At 41.5% G+C, this 21,912-nt stretch overlaps 1 protein-coding gene across 4 annotated transcripts in view; it reads left to right on the forward strand.

Moving 5' to 3' along the window:
- SYTL2 (synaptotagmin like 2) overlaps positions 1–21,912 on the forward strand; it is a 69,258-nt gene that overhangs the window by 27,934 nt on the left and 19,412 nt on the right. For all 4 annotated transcript variants that reach the window (XM_064169120.1, XM_064169110.1, XM_064169127.1 and 1 more), the window contains exons 3-8: positions 4,285–4,433; positions 9,310–9,445; positions 16,104–16,176; positions 16,735–16,834; positions 17,855–18,739; positions 19,481–19,552. In XM_064169120.1, coding sequence (XP_064025190.1) covers positions 4,285–4,433; positions 9,310–9,445; positions 16,104–16,176; positions 16,735–16,834; positions 17,855–18,739; positions 19,481–19,552 — 1,415 coding nt within the window. The remainder of the gene's footprint in view (positions 1–4,284; positions 4,434–9,309; positions 9,446–16,103; positions 16,177–16,734; positions 16,835–17,854; positions 18,740–19,480; positions 19,553–21,912) is intronic.

The raw sequence follows: 21,912 nt of genomic DNA on the forward strand, positions 1-21,912 counted from the left end.
GTAATGACAATTTGATGTGCCTTTCTGCTGACTGGGAGAACTGGTATAGAATCAACTGTTGACTTTTAGTCCTGTTAGGGTGTGCTGGGAGGCACATGTACCAGTGGAAGGCTGCAGTCTTTCTCCACAATTCCTCTCGAGGTGAACCACAATCTAAATCTAATGCTTAGCAAGGAAACAAGCCTAGACAGTGTAAGTAGTTTTAGGCTGGATATTAGGAAGTGTTTCTTCACTGAAAGGGTTATCAACCATTGGAATAGTTTGCCCAGGGCAGTAGTGGAGTCACCCATCCGTGGTGGTGTTTAAAGAATGTGTGGACTTGGCACTTAAGGACATGGTTTGGTGGTGATCTTGCAGTGCTGGGTTGAAGATGATCTTGCAGGTCTCTTATCAAATATATTCTGTGATTCAGTTTGATATTGCTGCTAAGGCTTGCTCATTGCTGCTTGAATTCTCAAGCTCTGCTGTGTAAAAATTGCGTACATAACCTCAGCAGCTGTTTTTGCAACAGGTCTGTGATGTGTTAATGAATGCAGGTTCTTAAAAGCATTTTTTTCCTGCCAAGACCCAGAGCTAATTGCCTCTCTGGCAGTAGAAATCTGCTGCTTTATTTGTGGCTGGTAAATGCTAGGGAATAGCTTTAATGCTTATGTCCCTCAAAATACGGGATTGAGAGACTAACTGCTTCTCTTAAAGAGGGAAGTAAGCCAAGCTAACAAAGGTAAAGTGATGCCAAGGTGAGAAGGCAAAAGTAATTTGTAAGCCAGCTGCTATGACCTTCTGCCACTTCTTATCATATAAGGTCTATCAGGAGACAGGTGATCCAAAAAGAGAGTACTGGATAAAGTTGGAGCACATATATATCTTTGTTAGTAAGCATAATTATCTTCAAAGCCTAGGAGGTCTGTTGAGGTGGTGAAACTAAGGTATGCTAATTTCCATAGGAAGCAAATAGAGTGGGGAGCAAGGTGTCTGGCATTCACTTCCAGCTGCATTGGCCATGGGTGACACTTTTAATGAGTCTAGAGCCACTATAGACCCATGCCTCTGTCTCCATCCTGCTTGTGTTGTTATTCAGCTGCAGACCTGAGAGTCCAGCAAGCAGGTAGTAAGGCTGACACAGGCCTGTGATCCTGTTTGCTTCTGCAGTGACTTACTGAGGTGAGCTGACTTGTAAAGCTCTCCTAACACACCCTAGTTTCACTGGTTGAATACAAAAAGGAGAAGGGGTGGGCAGTGTTTAGGGTAAAAGGATTGAACCAAGAAAGGGTGAGGACATTGAATACTTGTCCTGTGACTCAGTACCTTCTCCCTAGAGAACCTCCCTTGACACGTGTTGCTGTACTACCCTGAAGCACTTGCTGTGGTCAGAGCTCTGCTGCCCTGCAGGCTGTACAAACAACTGAAAAGCCAGTCCCTAGCCCTAAGGAGCATCTGTTCTGAAAGGGCAAACAACACATGGGAAAGGAGGTGAAAGGGAGATGCAATTATCTGTGTAAAACGTTCTTGCATGCCATATTTTCACTATTCCTGCTGGCTGTGTGTGATGGTTTGGGAGTTACTCCCCCCCCTTATGAAATCACCCAGACTAGACTCAACCTGCTAGAATTTAAGGACTGAAGCTTTATACTGACAGCTTAGCACAATATACAAACAGATATTTACAATATATTACAAATATATGCAGCTGTATACAGAAATATCCAAGTTAAAAGTAATACAGAATCACAATACCCCTCCCAGAAATCAGAGTCCCCAGGAGGGCCTCTCAACCACCCTTCCATCTTCTTTCTGCCCCTCTACCTTATCCCAGAGTATGCCTTACATGCAAGGTGAGTTTGGAGGATCATCCAGGGGGTTTAGAAGCAGAATTAGTTGTGTTACACAGCAAAAGCCTAGGGAGGAAAGCACAGACACTGGCCCAGGCAGATAGAGACTCTCACACTGTCTTATGTATGTGATCCTGATTTTATACATCTCAGGAAGCCTATGACTGAAGTAGACATCACCATTGTTTGCTTTTCACAGCCTATAATCTAGTTTTTCTCACTAAAATATTCCAATTAGCCTCAAACCAGCACACTGTGCTCATAAACTGGCTGAGGAATGAGGAGTTGGCTCATACCTGAGTAATATATTTGCTTGAGAACAGAGGGAAGCTACTGCTGTGTTTCTGTTCCAAATTGGATGACCTGCAGCATAGATCAAGTATATATTTTGACTCTTGGAAAGACATAGGGTTATAAGCAAGAGGGAGAGCCAAATATTAAATGGTCCTGCAATGTTATGGACTGTTGAATATTGGCATTAAAAATGCTGGTGGTGACCTCAACTCCTGGCAGCCTTGACTGTGTGTAGCTAATTTGAGACAGAGAAGTGGTTTACTCTCCTAGAAGGGACTGGCTGTTGACAGTACTTTCAAAACTAAGTTTAGACATTCATATTGTAATGTAGTTGATGCATTCAAATAAATCTTTTCATTTCTGGCCACACAAGGATGAAGAAGCTGAATGATAGGTGAGAATGTTCTGTCTTAGTGTGGAGGTTGGACTGGCTCCATGCCTGTTTGCAGCTGTCTATGATTATCTGTACTTGACAGTCTAAGTGATAATGTATAAAAAAGTGATTGTCAATCATAGCTGCTTGATCACACTACAAGTTCCTTCATCTAAATTCATCATCAGTATAAAACTAACATGACTCTCCTTGGGATTGGACTAGATGACCTTTAAAGGTTCCTTCCAATCCATGAGGGATTATGATTGTGTGATGGCCCATCACAGCTGTGGCAGATAGCACCATCCCACAGTACACAAAGGGTGGCTACCAGGAGGATGGAGACTCCCTTTTTACAAGGAGTCACATGGAAAAGATAAGAGATAATGGGTACAAATTCCTCATGGGGAGATTCCTATTGGAATTCAGAAGATTTTTTTTCACCACGAGAACAGTTATGCATTGAAATAATCTCCCAAGAGAAGCAGTGGATTCCCCTACGCTGAACTGTTTTAAGGCTTGGGTTGACAGGGTGTGGGTCATCTCCTTTAAGCTACACTATCACCTAGAAAGGTTGGAGCAGATGATCCTTGGGGTACATACACAGAATCATAGAATCAACCAGGTTGGAAGAGACCTCCAAGATCATCCAGTCCAACCTAGCACCCAGCCCTAGCCAATCAACTACACCATGGCACTAAGTGTCTCATCCAGGCTTTTCTTGAACACCTCCAACCTGGCATTCTGTGCATGAGTCTGTATTTATCCTTAAAGTCTCTAAGGAACTTGATTTGTTCATATCTCTCTCCTGAGCTCTGTTTATTAGCTTGTTTGCTGAAGTAAAGGCCATAAATGGAGAGAGCAGATGAAGTCTGGTTTGACTTAATCAAGTACTCTTCAAACCTGTGTATTAGCTTTCCTAGTTTGCAGGTTGTTCTCCAGGCCATGTATTACCATATGACTAATATGTTATATGGCTGATAAGGAAAGAAGGCAACCTCTTAGACAACACACAGTGAATCCATGTTCTGTTAAATTGTGCTCCAGGAAAGCAGGATGACCATGAAGCCTGGAAACAAAATTTTGTTTCACAGTATTTAAAATGTCTGCAGGTTGTGCAATAGATAATCTGCATGAACTTCCTTTGTTATTTGTTCCATGTGATGTTTTCTTCCTTCTGTAACTCAGTGTATTCAAGTAAGGATTTTTAGTGTAACCCATGGGAAAAATGGCACTGTCTTTCCAGTGCACTTTTGCAATCTGGACATAAATGTAGTGGCATGTGAACAGCCTAAAAGGGCATCTTCTGAGCCCCAAATAGCCACAAACTTCATTCTGGCACAGACTTCTTATCCTGTCTTTCTAGTTTATGTCAATTTTAATTTCATAATCTGGGCTTTGGAGAGAAGAAGTCAAGATCTGCAGTTATGGGAGACTTCTCCACAGCTGTCTTTACTTGAGAGTTTTATCATAGCAAAACATTGACTGTTTGTAAAAAAACATTTTTAAATTTACTTCAGCTGATGCTCTGAGGGTAAGAGGGTTGAGGATTTTTTTTCCTTTCCAGCCTGCTGTCATCTTTAATAAATAAATAAGGAGATTTAATCACCCATAGTATGCTGAGACAGGGTTGAAAAAAACCTCTGCAATAGTAGCAAAAAACCAAAAGCAAAACACAACTCCCCCAGCACTCCCAGGAAAGTCTTTCACTGTGTTCATACAAATAAGTAGATTGTGTGTAACTTTTTTCTGATAATCTTATTTTGTTTATTTCTTCCCTCTCCACAGGCATTTACCAGAAAAAATCAAAGATGATGTTCAGCTGAAGAATATGAGTGGGCAGTGGTTTTATGAAGCAAAGTCAAAGAGGCACAGAGATAAGATCCACGGAGCAGATATTATTAGAGCTTCCATGCGACGAAAGCCTGCCACCCTTGGTAAGCATTTGGTTTCTATTTTGTTTTGGAAAGGCTGGCTCTTAATCTCAGACACTAATTTCTGTGAGATACAAGAATATCAGTATCTCTACAAAATGATGCAAAAAGAGACGTGATCTAGGGTAGGGTGTTGGAGCTAGATGAACCTTGTTGTCCCTCCCAACCCTGACTGATTCTATGATTTCCCATGCAGCTTAGTGTATGCTTTCCTTTCCCTCAATGTTAGGGATTAAAGACAAAATTCTGTGATGATTGCCAAGAGGAGAGACTCTCTTCTGTCTATATTTAGGATTAAAACCCCTCTGCACTTCTGGACTTCATTTTAATTTTTGAGGTCTTGTGAGCTACTCTAGAACATGCAAAGAACTGGAGACTGAGGTAATTGGTCTTTCATGTGGGTTTCCAAGATTTTGGATGCTTGCTTTGAGACCTCTGGAATTCCTTCTTATTTTCAAGGAGAACAAAGTTTGTTTTGAAATGATAGGACCATGAATTGGAGCTAGTGCTTGTGACTACTGAAATATGTGTGCTGGGAGCCAGAGCTGACATTCTGTGTCCACTTCACCTTTAAATGCACCCACTGTCTCCCACATCATGGTAGGTGCCCTCAAATGTTCTGCTAGATGTGTTTGTTAAAGCCAGTTGTGTTCATGTGCCAGATAAGAGTTGCAGATGTTAATTTAGTTGTATAAATAGGTGGTAGTAGTATATTGTGTGTAAATTGAGTAATGTTGACAAGCTTGGTGTTTCCTGATAACTATTACATTCTAAAAGTCTTACTGGACTGTCTTGAGAAATCTATCTTGGTAAGACAATATGTTCTGTTCAACATCAGAAGTAAACAGTGTTTTGTTTGGAGAGAAACAAAGCAAGAGCACAATATAAGAGCCACTCAACTGGATCAAACCAGAAGCCTATCTCACAGAATATTAGAGGATGGAAGGGAGCTCTGGGGATCATCTAGTTCAAGCTCCCTACTAAAGAAAGTTCACCTAGAGCAGGTTGCACAGGAACGTGTCAGGTGGGTTTTGAAAGTCTCCAGCAGCGCAGACTCCACAACCTCTCTGGGCAGCCTATTCCAATGTTCTGTCACCCTCAAAGTAAAAATGTTCCACCTTACATTTAGGTGGAATTTCCTGCGTTCTCATTTGTGCTGATTGTCCCTTGTCATGTTGCTGACCAGCACTAGGAAGAGTCTGACCCCATCCTCTTGACCCGCATCCTTTTGATATTGACCTGGAAGTACTGGAGCGTGTCCAGAGAAGGGTCATGAGGGTGATCAGAAGGCTGGAGCTGCTCTGCTATGTGGACAGGCTGATAGAGTTAAAGCTGTTCAGTCAGGAGAGAAGAATCTGAAGAGACCTTATTGTGGCCTTCCGGTATCTGAAGAGAGCTACAAGAAAGCTGGGGAGAGACTTTTTATTGCATTGGGTAGTGATAGGAGAAGAGAAGATTAGGATTAGAGGTTAGGAAGAAGTACCTCAGTGTGAAGGTGGTGAGAGACTGACACAAGATGCCCAGGGAGGTGGTGGAAGCCTCATCCCTGGAGGTATTGAAGGCCAGGCTGGATGTGGCTCTGGACAACCTGATGTAGTGTATGGTGTCCCTGCCCATGAAAGGGGGATTGCAACTGGATGATTGTAGTGGTTAAGCATTGATGTGATCTCCGTTCAATCTTCTTCTCTGGCCTAATGAACTTTAGGTTTCTGAGCTTTTGTGTGTAAAAGAAGTCCCCTCCAGTACTCTCATCATATTCATAGCCTCTGCTAGACTCTGTCTAGTAGATCCTTGTCTCAAGCTGGAGAGCCTAGACCTGGACATAGCACTCCCGATGTGGCCTGACAGGCTCTTCTCACTTGCTCCCTGTGATGGGACAAGGAGCAATGGGTGTAAGTTGCAGCACAAGAGGTTCCACCTCCACATAAGGGGGAACTTGTTTACTGTAAGGGTTTCAGAGCACTGGAATAGGCTCATCAGAGAGGTTGTGGAGACTCTTTCACTGGAGACTTTCAAGGCCTGTCTGGATAGGTTCCTCTGTGATCTGTTCTAGATTGTATGGTTCTGCTCTGGCTGGGGAGTTGTACTCAATGATCTCCTTGAGTCTTTTCCAACCCCTAATATCCTGTGATCCTGTGAACCTCCCCAGCACCTCACCTCTAAGAGTTCCTGGCAACATGTGTAGACTCCAAGGCCAGGACTAGCCTGAAGCCATTTTGAAATAGAGGAAATAGTTTCAGGACTTTTTTCTACCCATTAATTACTTCAGGAAGTTCTTTAAAGCCACAAACCTTTACCTCTAATTGCTCAACATGTTGTATCTTGAGGCATTTTAAAATGAAAATTTCCCACATAGGCAGTGGCCATTTCCCATACTGGTTTTGAACCCATCACTATTAACATTACTCTCATGAGAGAAAGTGAAGAGTAATTTATATTCACAAAACCATGTATAATATAGTATACAGGATTTTATGGACTTCTATTATCAGTATCAGCATTTGATCTTTTAATCTGAAGATTCTTGGTTTATTGTATTGTTCTTTGTACAGAAAATTGGGGGTTTTGTGGTTGGCTTTTTTCTTTCCTGTCTTTCATTTATTGTTAGAGATGAGCCCTATCTTCTCTTATCCTCCTCTAGTTCTGCTAAATCCTTTTGACTTAGAGGCACAACTCTTCATTCTTACCAGATTGTAGTGAAATTTGAGTGTATGGGGATTTGTTTATTTATTTTTGAGTTCTATGAAGTAATTTTGCTGTGGGAAGAAAGTAAAATACTCAGTACAAGAGCAGCACAGGAGGTTTCACCTGAACACAAGGGGGAATTTGTTCACTGTAAGGGACACAGAGCACAGGAACAGGCTCCCCAGAGAGATTGTGGAGTCTCCTCTGGAGACTTTCAAGGCCTGTCTGGATGCATTCCTCTGTGATCTTTGCTAGATTGTGTGGCCCTGCTGTGGCAGGTGAGTTGGACTCGATGGTCTCCTTGGGTCCCTTCCAACTCCTAAAATCCTGTGATCTGTGATACTTAGAATGGACAACAGCTTGCTGTTTTCTGTAGCCTTCATCACTACAACTTTGCCTTGTTTTCCAGTGGCTAATCCTGCAATTTTACACCACCTCAGTTGCTGTGTTCCCAGAGATAAGTTTGAATACTGTCAGTTTAGTCAGTTTGAGGTTACTATGTGATGGTTTGGGTTTTTAAGTTAATGAGGAAAGCCCTGAAATGGAAAGAAGCAAGAATTCATAGGTGGTTAGTGCGATATGTTTGTGGTTTTGGCTGGTTTTAGACTTGAACATTTGTTATGAAAATGAGCTGTCAAATTCTAGCTAAGTTTTACAGTAATTTATAGCTTAAAGGAAAGTATTTAAAGCCATATTATCTTAAAGGAAGGTTAATTACTCCTAATCTTACTAGAACAAAGGCACTTACCAGTACATTCAGAACTATGTGCAACTGCTTGGTTTGAATGACTTTTTAGATGTCAAGATATTTTTACTTGCAGTGGGAATAAAAATCTTATTTTTGCACACTAGGGAATTCTTTGTTTATAAGCTGTTGAAGTACAAAAAGTAGTAAAGGAAATAAGATTGTTTTGACTCCGAAAGAATTGTGTCCTACCCCAACAGGAAATGCAAATGTATGTGGATTTGCTGAATGAGGCCAGGCTTTTTCTTTAGCTGGGTTTTCTTTTCCACTTTCTTAACTTCTTCTGGTAATGCTATTCATGAAGTATTAGCTACCTGTGTAGATGAGAGTTATGACCATCTTCCAGTTTACAGAATCACACAATTTCTTAGACTGGAAAAGACCATCCAGATCATTGAGTCCAATCATTAGTTTCACACTGACAAGTCCTTAACTACACCAAATCCCTCAGCACAACATCTCATCACTATGAATCGCTATGGTTGGAAAGGACCACCAGTGTCATCCACTCCAACCTTCATCCCAGCATCCTTAATCACTAGACCATAGCCTCAAGCACCACATCCACTCTCCTTTTAAACACCTCCAGGGATGGTGACTCCACCACCTCCCTGGGCAGCCTGTTTCAGTGCCTGACCATCCACTCAGTAAAGAACTTCTTCCCAACATCCAACCTAAACCTCTCCTGATGCAACTTGAGGCCATTTCCTTTTGTCCTATCATTAGTAATCTGGGAGAGGAGACCAGCTCCAGCCTCACTACAACCTCCTTTTAGGTAGTAGAGGGCAATAAGGTCCCCTCTCAGACTTCTCTTCTCCGGACTAAACAACCCCAGCTCCTCGTAGGTCATGTTTGCCAGACCTCTCCCCAGCCTCATCACCTTTCTCTGTACCCGCTCCAGCACCTCAATGTCCCTCCTATGCTGTAGTGATCAAAACTGGACACAGTATTTGGGGTGTGGTCTCATGAGTGCTAAGTACAGGGGCATGATCATCTCCTTACTCCTGCTGGTCACACCAGCAGTTTACTGCTGTAGGAAGAGAATAATTATCTTTATTAACCGAAGGTCAACATATTTTCAGTTTCCTGTGGCTTAATTGTTTTTGTTTTCTCAGGACACTTAACATTTTTCAATGTTTATCTAGCTGCAAAAACTACAGGATCAGTCTTTTCCACAGCTGCTATAGAAAATTCCACTTCAGATCAGGGTCTAAAGCAGATGTGCCTGGAGTAGCAGAGTGAAGTATTCAGAATCTGACTTTCATAGTAGCATTTAAAAACAAAGAAAAGAAATTCTTCAGATGACACCAGATCCACTTCTGTACATAATGCAGCTGTAGAGGACTTATAAAGTAGTTGTAGAACTAAGTGCAAATACTTTCATTTGCTTCTTAAGAAACTCTCTAAGAACATATGGGAGACAACAGTATTCCTTGTTTCATGTTTTAGCTGAAATGAGTCAGAACAAATCAAGCAAAGCAATGAACAGCTGGGTGAGCAATGTTAATAAAGAAGTCTTTGTGCCACCACCAGAACTACATGGCATTGGGGAACATCAAGAAGAACAACTGAAATTTAATTCAAGGTAAGCTGTTTAATCATACTTACTACGTATATATGGGGACTGGTGAAGCTTGTGAGCTCTTTAGTTCCATCCAAACTGTTGGACTTGCCTCTTATTTCTCAGGTCATAAAATATTTCCTTAGAATCAACCAAGGAATCCATGCATGGGAAAGGCTGACAAATCGTAGTTATGTATTGTTAATTGTTTTGCATTCAAATGTAAAACAGTCTTTGGCTTATTTCTTCAAGGAAAAAAGGTGTCAGTGATGTATAGAATGGTCCCACATATCTTCTCATCTCACAATTTGATCTGGGTCCCAGAATTTAGGGCAGGATTTTCAAGTTAGAATAGCTGGTTATGACTGACTCTGCAATTACCTCCTCATCTCTTTGGTCACTTAAAGCAGACTACTGATTCAGCATTGATTTTAAGCTTGGATCATACAAAGAATCAGAGAATAAGAAATTGCCCTCTCAGAGTTTTCCAGATTTTTTGGATGCACAGTTTAAAACCTCTGAGACATTTTTAAGGAGACCAAACACATTTCAGGTGGGAAGAATCAAAATCTTGGGATACTTGTGGAAAATTAGTCTGATTCCACAAAGAAAAATAAAAGTTTTTTTTTTCTGGAGGAGAGACTTCCATTCTGAATAAGGCTAGACAGTCAGTCTGGGGAATGATAGGTAGTGTCTGAACTACAGAGGATTTTGTATTAAGTCACTCTCTCAAGTCTGTAAATGGCTCTAACAGCTCCATTATCCTCTCAGATTTAAGAGAGACATACATGTCTTCTCCATAAGAAGGAGAAGCATCTGTCCTGCATCCGGGTTGAGGCTATCCCAAGCACAAATCCAGGCTGGGTAGTGAGTGGCTGGAGAGCAGCCCTGATGAGAGGGACTTGAGGGTGCTGGTGGACGAAAAGCTCAACATGAGCCAGCAGTGTGCACTTGCAGCCCAGAGGGCCAACAAGATCCTGTTTTTTCAAATTATAAAAATATAAAAAATACAGACTTTAAAAAAAAAATCTGACTAACTTGATAGTGGTCTTTCATTTGAGGCCATTGAGTGATTTGAGCTTGATAGTATTGACCCTCTCCTGCCATTTGCTTCATAGAATAGAATAGAATCAACCAGGTTGGAAGAGACCTCCAAGCTCATCCAGTCCAACCTATCCCCCAGCCCTATCCAGTCAATTAGACCATGGCACCAAGTGTGTCATCCAGTCTTCAAATTGTGCCAGAAGTTAATCAACCTGAATGCCTTCTCATACTCTCACCAACAGATCAAGATACTCCTTCTAAAACAAGCTCATGTAGTTCAGGATTTCTGAGAGAGTTGCAAGTGGCCCTTAGTGCTCTATAATGTGTGAGCTGGATGCTAACTTGCATTTGCTTTGCATAAATACTTGGTTAGATGTCTCACATGGTTGGGCTTGATGATCTTAAAGGTCTTTTCTGACCAAAACAATTATCTGATTCTTATTATTTGGTTCTGAAATGTCAATAGCTCTGAAGCAAACAAATATGGCTGAGCATCCTGTTCCAGCTGAGGATGTCCCTGCTTACTGCAGGGAGGTTGAATTAGATGACCTTTAAAAGTCCCTTCCCACACAGTGCAATGTATGAGGAGAGGCTGAGTGAGCTGGGATTGTTTAGCCTGGAGATGAGGAGGCTCAGGGGTAACCTCATTACTATCTACAACTACCTGAAGGGAGGTTGTAGCCAGGTGGGGGTTGGCCTCTTCTTCCAGGCAAGCAGCAACAGAACAAAGGAACACAGTCTCAAGTTGTGCCAGGGGAGGTCTAGGCTGGATGTTAGGAGGAAGTTGTTGGCAGAGAGAGTGATTGGCATTGGAATGGGCTGCCCAGGGAGGTGGTGGAGTCACCATCCCTGGAGGTGTTCAAAAGAAGACTGGATGAAGCACTTAGTGCCATGGTCTAGATGACTGGATAGGGCTGGGTGCTAGGTTGGACTGGCTGATCTTGGAGGTCTCTTCCAACCTGGTTGATTCTATGATTCTATGTGCAGTTCATTGCTGTGATTTCAGCATGGGCTTATTTCCCTGTGAGAGATTAATCTACAGAAGAGTGTGTGTATGAAATCTCAGGAGGCAGCATGTGCTTTGAAAGTACTCCTTTTTGTTTACTTGCTACTGGACCTGGAAAAAAAATGGTCTGAATGGTCATGGCAGCAGCAGAAAACACAATGCTGGGAATGCAATGACCCCGTCCATTGGGGTGGGAAGGAGAAGCCTAGACACTACAGACATTTGATTTGGCTCTTAGGACAACAGAGCCACAAGTTGGTGACTTTCCTCTTGCTGTTGATGGCCTCAATATGGCTAGAACTGAAGGTGAAACAGAATCGCTCTGGAGTTTGGGATTACTGCACAGCTTCTAGTGTCCAAATGCTACACACAGTTTAAGAACTTAGACTTTTCAAAACGTTTTAGAGTGCTACTTTAAGGGCAGGTTTGTAGAAGTTGTGAGTTTTAGGGTTTGGCTGGAGGTTTGTATCCCCTTCTGAGAACAGGCTTCAAATCAGCACCAGTTTTCAGGCTTTGCATAGACTGAACAACAGCTAACTTGAGGATTGGGTCCAGGAGATGTGTTTGCAAATTATCTAGACTTTTTTTTGTTCTTGAACCAAAATAATTCTTACTGAAAGTGAAGAAAGTTCATTCCTGGTAGTTGTGTTTGTAGAATGCTCAGGGTCAAATCCAGCCCTGGGGCCAGCTCAACTGCTTTTGAGTCAGCGTGCTGCTCTATTAAAACAGAGATCATCTCACAGTCATACTGTTAAAATTAGCATAGTGATCTTCATTCCCACCCCCAAATATCTACATTCAGTAATTAAGCTCTTATTTTTTTGCTCAAGTGTTACATCACCATGGCATTTTTATTGCATACTGGAGGCTTACAGGCCAGGTGTGTGAAGTATCTTGCAAGGTGTAACCTTGCACAGAATGAGTTTTCACAGGGTGACTCAGACTGTCAATATTATTTCTGTCCAGTGATACCACCTGTCTGTATGCTGATTCTCAAAAAAAGGGCAAGGTTAAAGGGCTTTTATCTTACAGGGAGAGTGATTTGCCTTTGGAATGGGCTGCCCAGGGAGGTGGTGGGTTCTCCATCCCTGGAGGTGTTCAAAAGAAGACTGGATGAGGCACTTAGTGACATGGTCTAGATGACTGGATAGGGCTGGGTGCTAGGTTGGACTGGCTGATCTTGGAGGTCTCTTCCAACCTGGTTGATTCTATGGTTCTATGAAATTTGTAGTTTGTTTTCTTCCCTAAGCTAGAAAATACTCTTAGCTTGCGTTAAACAGCTGACAAGTGTAGGTCCTGGAGACCCACAAGGTGAAAATGTGCACAAAAGCTCTAATTCTTAGAATCCATTTCTGGTGTAATAGGGGTGCTGAGACACCCAGCTAGGGATATTTTTATGGAGATCATGAAGTGATGCTAACTTTATTCACACTAGGTTCTCTACCCGTCAGGATGAGCTCAGTAAAGTATGTATTGAATGAGCCATTTTGGAGTAGACTGCAAATTTATAACCTTTCTCTAGCACTATGTGATTGGTTGGGTGTTACCAGCCCCCTTCCCACTCTTATGAAATTATTCAGACTAGACTCAGCTGGCTGGAAATTAAGAAATGAATCTTTATATTTGCAGTTTAGCACAATATACAAGCAGAGATTTACAGTATATACAGCTATAGACAGCAATATACAAGGTAAAGGTAATACAGAAACACAAAACCCCTCCCAGAAACTGGAATCTCCAGGAGGGGCTCCCAACCACCCTTCCACCTCCTTTTCACCCCTCTACCTTATCCCAGACTTTGCCTTATGTACAAGGTAAGTTTGGAGGATTGGCCAGGGGTGTTAGAAAGCAGAAGGATTAGTTACATAGAAGGCAGGCCAGGGAGAAAATTACAGGCACCAGCTGCAACAGAGAGCCACTGCAACTCTGCTATCTATGTTTTGTGTTATTGTTTGTATGCATCTCAGCAAGCCTATGAGCGAAGTAGACATCACCACTGTTTGCTTTTCACAGCCTGTAATCTAATTTCTTTCACTAGAATATTTCAGATAGACTCAAACAAGCACACACTGCTACTGGTTTTGTCTTGTTGCCTCTTGTTTCCTGTCCAGTCCTGTCCAGTCTGTGTGGAGTTTGGTTCTTCGTTGTGGTTCTCAGCATTTTGTCTTGCTGAATTGCAGTGCAGGAGGCTTTTAATCTGGGTGTATTTATCAGTTTGGCTTCATACACTCTCTGAGATTAGCCTTGTGAATGCAGCCTATCTGGGAACTGTTTGTTCCCCTCTCCCATCCTTCTGGGTTGAAGGTAAACTGGTATTTCCAGACCCTTTGTTGTAAAACTTAGCTGTAAGACCCTGGGTGTGGTTGGTTTGTTTGCTTTGGTTTATGTTTTTTTTCCCTCTGCCTCATGTTTTCTTTAGAGTAGGCTTTTCAGTATGTAATGCTAAATTAACAACTCTAATTACTCATACAATCGGTCAGAGTTGGAAGGGACCACAAGGATCATCTAGTTCCAACCCCCCCTGCCATGCCCAGGGACACCCTACCCTAGATCAGGCTGGCCACAGCCTCATCCAGCCTGGCCTTAAACATCTCCAGGGATGGGGCCTCAACCACCTCCCTGGGCAACCCATTCCAGCCTCTCCCCACTCTCATGCTCAACAACTTCCTCCTCACATCCAGTCTGAACCTACCCATCTCCAGCTTTGCTCCATTCCCCTTAGTCCTGTCACTCCCTGATATCCTGAGAAGTCCCTCCCCAGCGTATTTGTAGGCCCCCTTCAGATACTGAAAGGCTATAAGAAGGTCACCTGGGAGCCTCCTCTTCTCCAGACTGAACAGCCCCAACTCTTTCAGGCTGTCCTCATAGGACAGGTGCATAGGAGATCTTTGTCCATGTGAGGAGGCAGTTTCCTGTTCAAAATTGGAACTCAGTGAGAGCTGGGAGCTGTTTTCTTGTCCTGAGATGCCTCATTCTCCCTCAAAATAATCATCTTATGGCTCTGCTACTTACCAAGCTATCCAAAATCTTTTCATCCATGCCAAATATTGCTAACTAAATAAATAATCTGTGTTGAAATCTTTTTGTACATCTGTACTGGGAAAAAAACAAACAAACAACAACAACATTGGAGTTGCTTTCCACCCAAGCTTGAGGTAATATTTCCTACTTGGACAATATCCTTTTGTCTTGCCTTGAGTGTTTTCCCTGTCCCCAGAATCATGAGCATATAAATTGGCTAATGCCAGCATTTTGTGTGAAGTTAAGATACTGGATGTGGTTGTTATATAAAGCCCATGTTTAAATCCACACTTAACTTCCATCTTCAAGACAAAACCACAAATACTTTTCCATATCTGAAAGGTTTTGATAAACTCAAATTACAAAAACCTGATTGATTGCAGGGGGAGCCCTAGCATCAGTCTGCAAGCAGATGAAATATTTCTTGGTATAATCTAGGCACTATCTCCTCTCTCTGATTTAATTTCTCCTTACCTAGGCTGTAGTTAGTCAGAATCACAAGCAGTAGCTTGCTTCACTTATGCTATCAAACCACAGATTTTCTAGATCTCAGTTGAAAGAATAGTTCAGTTTCTCAGTTGAAAGAATAGTTCAATTTGTCATCTGTGGCACGTCACAGCTTTGCTGTAGCAGCAAAGGAAGTCCTCTGCTTGTTCTTTTGTTGTGGTGGAAGGTTTTGTGTTTGGTGGTGTGGGGTTTTTTTTTTGGTTGGTTGGTTTTATTGTTTCTTTTTAATGACTTGGATACTTTGCCCAACTATTTTTATCAGATCTTGGCACTTTCCTTCACTTTGATTTCAGTCCTAGAAGTGTAAGTGTAGGACTAGGATGGAGACAGCATCATTGACATTGTTTGGAGAGTTGCTTTATTTACATAAAGCTTGCTCAAAGATCTGAAAGATATCAAAAGTAGTTTCTGTTATGCCAAGCAGAAGTTGTGCTGAGTTCTTCAACAACCAAAAGAAAAATGCTTGCAAATCCTTTTGCTGTGGGAAGAAGGCTTAGGATCATAAAATCAACTAAGTTGGAAGAGTCCTCCAAGATCAACCAGTCCAACCTATTGCCCAGCCCTATCCAGTCAACTAAGCCATGTCAGTAAGTGCCTCATCCAGGCTTTTCTTGAACACCTCCAGGGCTGGTGACTCCACCACCTCCCTGGGCAGCCCATTCCAATGCCAATCACTCTCTCCATGAAGAACTTCCTCCTAACATCCAGCCTAGACCTCCCCTGGCACAACTTGAGACTGTGTCCCCTTGTTCTGTTGCTGGTTGCCATGCAGAAAAGACCGATCTCCACCTGGCTACAGCCTCCCTTCAGGTAGTTGTAGACAGCAATGAGGTCACCCCTGAACCTCCTCTTCTCCAGGCTGCACACCCCCAGCTCCCTCAGCCTCTCCTCACAGGACTGTGTTCCAGGCCTCTCACCAGCTTCATCATCTTTCTCTGGACACGTTCCAGTATCTCAACATCTCTCTTTCTTGCTTCTAAATCGAATGAGAACAGACTAAATCAGGAAGTTCAGGTGCCAAGAGGTTTTATTCAAGCATGTATAAATGACTCTCTGGAATTAGTGTCTTGTTTGCTGAAGCTAGGATATGCTTCTTCTTTGCAGTTCTAAAGCAACAACCTCTCTGCTAGCCAAACCAGAGGAAACACATACGAAGACAGTGGTCTCAAAAGTGAAGGTATTGAATATAGCAGATGTTATATTTTTACACTTTGTGTTTCTTTGCTTCTCTAGTAAAGTTAATTTAAAGTTTGAAGAAGAAAAATGGCTAAGTTTGAAAAAAAATAATTTTGGAAGGAGATAATGGAAACCACTATGGGTTTGTTTCAAAAGTGTTGGCATGGCTATAATCAGTGGTTGGCTGTGCTTGCCATTGCTTCTAGCCTGTTCAGCCACAGGAAAGAATTGTCCTGCTGTGTTCCAGTATCTCCAAATTCACAGAATTAGAGATAATATTATTTAACTTGCAACAGCTTTGGATTTTGAAATGTCTTTAAGAGGTGGCTTATCTCTGGTGTTAGTAATTAGAAAAGGAGCATGATAAGGTTATCACAGGCACCTTTGATAGTTCCCTCGTTTGTATTGTTCAGATTTTTTGTTGTGTGTCCAATCTGAGGTGTGCTTTCAGACTGCTGTCAGGGTAGTGAGACAGAGGAAGTCACTGCACTTGCATTTATTTTGTCAAGGCTGTAGTGATGTAACAATTTGACTGCAATTATGTTTTATTTTGTTTTAGCAAAGGAGAAATCCATTTAATTCCACTGTATCAGACAACGACTTGAACAGTGAGGATTCAGAAAACAGAGCAGACAGTCTACCTCAGCTATCAAAGAAGGGTAGGTATACTTATTTAGCATATGTCTGTGAATTTTTGGTGGCTTATATGAATTTTTTTTTACTTTCATTGTTACTTTTTGTAGGAGACTAAAACCTGTTTTATCCTAACTACTTGGAGTTATCCAAGTTCATTTCAAGCCCCGTGTAAAATGTGTATATGCTCAGGAAATCTCTGTTTATGTGAGTAAATGGATTTTACTGCCTTTTTTTTTTTAGCTCATAGTTCTACTCAGTATACTCCCTCTGAGAGGTCTCTTTTGTCCTCAGCTGCTGTTAAGAGAACAGAAATTTCCTTGAATTTGGCATAGTTGTCTTTATGACCTTGCAGTCGCTGTTGCTACTGGCTCAACAGAAGCAGTTCAACTCTTTGATCTTTATTTTTGTCCCTTTGTTTTCTCAGTCCTGTTTATTTTCAAATCCTTCCTTTCCTGCAGTGTTCTCTGCAAGCAAGTAGATAAGTGATGGTATATAACAATGCAGGAGTTTGAAGCTGTAATTTACAGGCTTATACGTGGAAATGAGTCTCCTCTCTCTGTTATGAAGCTTGTTGAAGACTTGCACATTAGCAATAATAAAAACAATTATTTCCCTACCAGGAGGTGATTTATGCATTTTACATTGTTCCATGTGATTGTGCAAATAGCCTGTCTCTGGTTTTGAAGGTTTACATTCTGAACCTGAAGGGATCCGTGTGTATTAAAAAGCTGTTTTTCCCTGCAGACTTTGTCCTTTGCAGGGCTAATGCTGCTCAAAAATGGGATGTTCTTTCTATTTTTGGAATTATCAAATGGCTAATATTCCTAGCATAAGAAATACCTGCAGGATTTTAATCTGCTTAAGTGCCCTGTTGTATACAAATGAAATGAACACCCATGCTGAATTTCTGCCTGTGTTTTACCGTGGCTGTTTTGAATAAACCTGAGAATATCACTGCATTTGAGAACTTCACTGCCATACCCCTCTGTTTATGCAGATGAACATCACGTAAACCCATGATTTCCTCTCTCTATATCTTACAGAAGTCGTGTCAGTCTCTGAAGAGAGCCAGCCTAAACCACACTTACAAAGTGATGAAACAGAGAAACATACAAAGCCTTCTGTAGAAGCCACTGATGAATCACAGCAAGGACTAATTAAGCGTCCTGTCCCAAAAGCTAGAAAGTTAATTCATAAAGCAACGGATCCTGTGTCACAAAGAGAAGAAGAAGTTGTTCCAAAACCAGCCAAAAGGACCGAGAGGATCAATGGAACTGCCACACCACCCAGGGGCATTCTGAAGCGCAGTTCAAGTTCAAGTTCCACTGACTCAGAAGTTCGTGTTAGTCAGATGTTCGATGTTCAGAAAAAGAATGGTCTTCCTACTGCAACTATTTTTGAAGGAGAAGCTGAGAAGAACTCTCTTATAGAAGAAGCAGAAGACTCCACACAAAGTTCACTGGAAAAACTAAAACAAGTGAGATTCTCATCTAGCATAGGTAAAGCAGAACCTCTGCAATGCCCTCAGGTCCACTACAGCAGAGAAACAGGAGAGTTTGAATCGTTAGAATGTGACAAAGGAAAGAGTTGTGGAAATGATGATACTGGATCTGATTCACTTGGGAATAAGCAAATTTCTGCTGTAAAGCCTTTGGGAGCCAATTCATCAGCTTTACAAATAAAGCCAATAGATGGCTTACATGAAGGCACATCAACATCTGGCCCTTGTGACATTAATAGGTCAGGCTTCCTGGCTAGTGAAACCTTGCAGGCAAAGGCAGCTACTCATAAGCAACTTCACACTTCACAGAAGATCTCCAACAATATCCTGCCAAGTAGCAATAATGAACTGAGTGGTGATGAGACTCATCAAAATCAATCCAACCAGACCTTGAGCCATGGATCTAAGTCACACGAAAATTTTACTGGTAAGAGACTAGCAAGAGTGGAGAACAGGATGTAATAACATACAGCACACATTCATTAATGCTTGAATTATTTGTGTCTAAGAAATAACAAGGAGGAAGCAGAAATAGTAAGAATGTGCTACATACTGCAGAACTAAGTGCAAAATGCCTTTTCTGTATTTGAATGTTATAACGTAGCCAGTATTTCTTTTGCTTATCTTCTATTTGTGTTCTTAAGATTTAACAATCAGATCAGAGCCTGGACAGTCACCTGTACTATGGATGTTGGAGGTGAAGTGATGGCATTTGGATAAAATTCTTGTCATAAGGCCTGGTAGATCTGTCTGTACAGGAACTGGAGAAGTTTTGGTGTACTGCTGTCGATTACTCTTGGTAGTAATCCTGTTGTGACTTGGGGATTTGCTTATGGGACTAAACACAGATATGCTGGGCTGTCCTTCCCTGCCCTGTCACCCCTTCAGTGTAGCCATTTTCTTTAGAATGAGAATAACCAATCTTAAATGCTTGCACTTTCAAAAGTAATATAATTAATCTTCCAGAATAATATCTCCCTGCAGCAGTCTGTTTTTTATTTTATTACTTGCAGTATGGTTCCTACCATAAATGCAAGGACAGAAAACTCTTCACCAACAGCTTTTAAAAAAAAACAAACCCAAAAGTGTGATTTTTCTTTTCAAGATAGATTGAGCATTTGTAGAGTTGTGTGTTTGATTCCTAACTTTAAGTTTGTTTCTGTTATAGATGAGCATCAGCTTTCTGCTAAGACAGAAGTGCATGAGGTGTCAAATACCAGTTCTACAAGCCTTCAACAAGGTAAGCCTGATCTTGTTGAGGATCACAATGCTAAAACCACTTCCAAGCCTGACAAAAATTCTGATGAACTCATGCAAGTGGCTGATGAATCTGTATCAAAAGTTTTAGACTGGTTTCAAAGAAGTTCTAGTACTGAAGACAGGAAACATTCATCAGTCAGATCCCAGGACAGGGAACCCAAAGATGAAATGAACATCTCACCCACCACAGCAGTTTCTCCTGCAGAACACAGTGAACCTAGCATGGATAGAAAAGCAGAAGTTACAAAAGAGTTAACATGTGGAAAGATTAAACCACAGAATAGTATTTCACCTACATTTAATTCAGAAGATACACAGCTGACTGAGAGAATGAAAGCTAAGAAGAGGGAAGAGAATCAAGAGCAGAATGACAAATCCCTAGCTGAATCTGACTACACAAGAGCTAAAGAAGTAGAACACGTTCCAGAAATCAAGCAAGAAAATAAAAAATCAAATTTGTTGGAACATCAAGAGCACAAGCTACCAGTTCAGAAATATGAATCAGAGAAGTCAATGCAAGAAAGAAGAAGAATAAAGGAGATCAGAGAATTCTGGGAAAGGAACAAATCTGTTCCCAGTCATAAGGAGAGAGAAATTAGTATCAATGCTAATGTGTCAGGTGGTGACGCATTGAAAGGTCTCAGAGATACTGAGAAAATAAGACCCACTGGTGTATACCTACCTAGTGGACCAGGTGATCAAAACAAGCATACATTAAGAAGCTCTGAACTAAGTTATACAAGCCAGGCTTCAAAAAATGAACATCAGAACTCTTCTGAGCTTGGACCACACCACACAGCTGAAAAAGTAGAAAGAACAGTCCCATCTGGTGGTAAAGTTCATGAATATACAGACTTGCCAAAAGCCAATAACTGGCAGCCAAGAGTTGATGCCACTTTACATTTCCCAGACAGCAAAGATGAGAAAGAAATACTGAAAGAAAAAGCTGCTGCTCATCACCAACAGAAGCCAAATTTCCAGGTTTTGTCCTTAAAAGAAAAAATGAATGAGAAATCCAAGAATCAAATTTCAGATCCTTCACAGTTCCAGAGTTTGAGAAACTTCTGGGATACCGGAGTTAAGTTACAGAATAACATCAATAGGGGAGCTCTGTCTTTGCCAAATAATGCTAATTTAATAACCTGTGAAGTAAAATCAAAGGAAGATAAAGGCAACAATAAATTGAACAAGCAAGAGTTCATTCAACAACAAAACGAAACACCTGAGAGAGAAAAAACACAGAAATTAGATCCTGTAGTATACAAACTGCCTCAAAGATCACCTACTCTGAATGTGACACACACACAAAACACAGACACTGTTCAGCTGGACAGAAAACCAGTTACCTCAAAACCCCAGGAAAAGATGGGTCTCTCACAGCAAGAAGTCAAAGACTCTACAGAAAAAAATACTGTTTCATCAGTAGAGCATTGTGCTTCCTTGCAGTTGCTCCAGTCACAGGATAAAGATGCTTCAAAGGAGACAGCAGTAGGTGAGTGGCTATGTTTACCTGTAAAGAAAGTGGAGAATAGGACTAGTCCATTACATGTCAGTCTTCCTAAAGAGGAAGTTGCAGAGACTGTGGATAAGGTTGTTCTTCCTAAAGCTGATCTTGATGTATCCAAGTTAGGCCTGAGTAAGTTAGAAAAGGAAGCCTCTGAGACATCTATCTTGAATCTAAAAGAAAACATTTTGAAAGAGACAACTTTTCACTCAGATCAGTGCAGGGCCTTTGAAAGAACAGTAGAACATAGCCATGACACTTCTGTTGAACATAAAGAAGAATTAAGAAAAGGCACAGAAGAAATGGAAGTGCCATCAACAGATGAGCATGCAAACAAAAGCCTCAGGAGACTCTTCAGGGAGTTCAAACCTTTTTATCTACAGCATCAAGCAGCAGACAGGGATGATACTCTTGAAGGTTCTCGAAGGCCTCAAGCTGTTTTGCAGAACCTGCTCAGACAAACATTTACATCTCAGCCTTCTGAATATAGAAGGGTGGGAATTAAAAAATCTGATTACATAAATAGCATATCACAGACTAATTGTACTGTAGAATCGACCTGTCAAGAAGGTACTTGTCAGCTTGAAGAGTTCAGTGAGACCACAGAAAAATCTGTTGCTCCATCCAAGGTCAATGACTTGAATTCTGCTTTAGGGAAGCTGGTAAAGGAGGCCTCTGAAACACCACCTCCTGAACCAAAACGTCTCCATAGCGCAACAACAAGAATTGCTGAGGTGGAATTTGAAAGCAAGACCTATCAACATGATGGAGAGTTGCCAGATGAAATCAGTGAGAGCATAGAAAAGTCTGTTGCCCCATCCCAAGTCTATGACTTG

Source organism: Pogoniulus pusillus, chromosome 3 (genome assembly GCF_015220805.1).
Source record: "Pogoniulus pusillus isolate bPogPus1 chromosome 3, bPogPus1.pri, whole genome shotgun sequence".
Lineage (NCBI taxonomy): Eukaryota > Metazoa > Chordata > Aves > Piciformes > Lybiidae > Pogoniulus > Pogoniulus pusillus.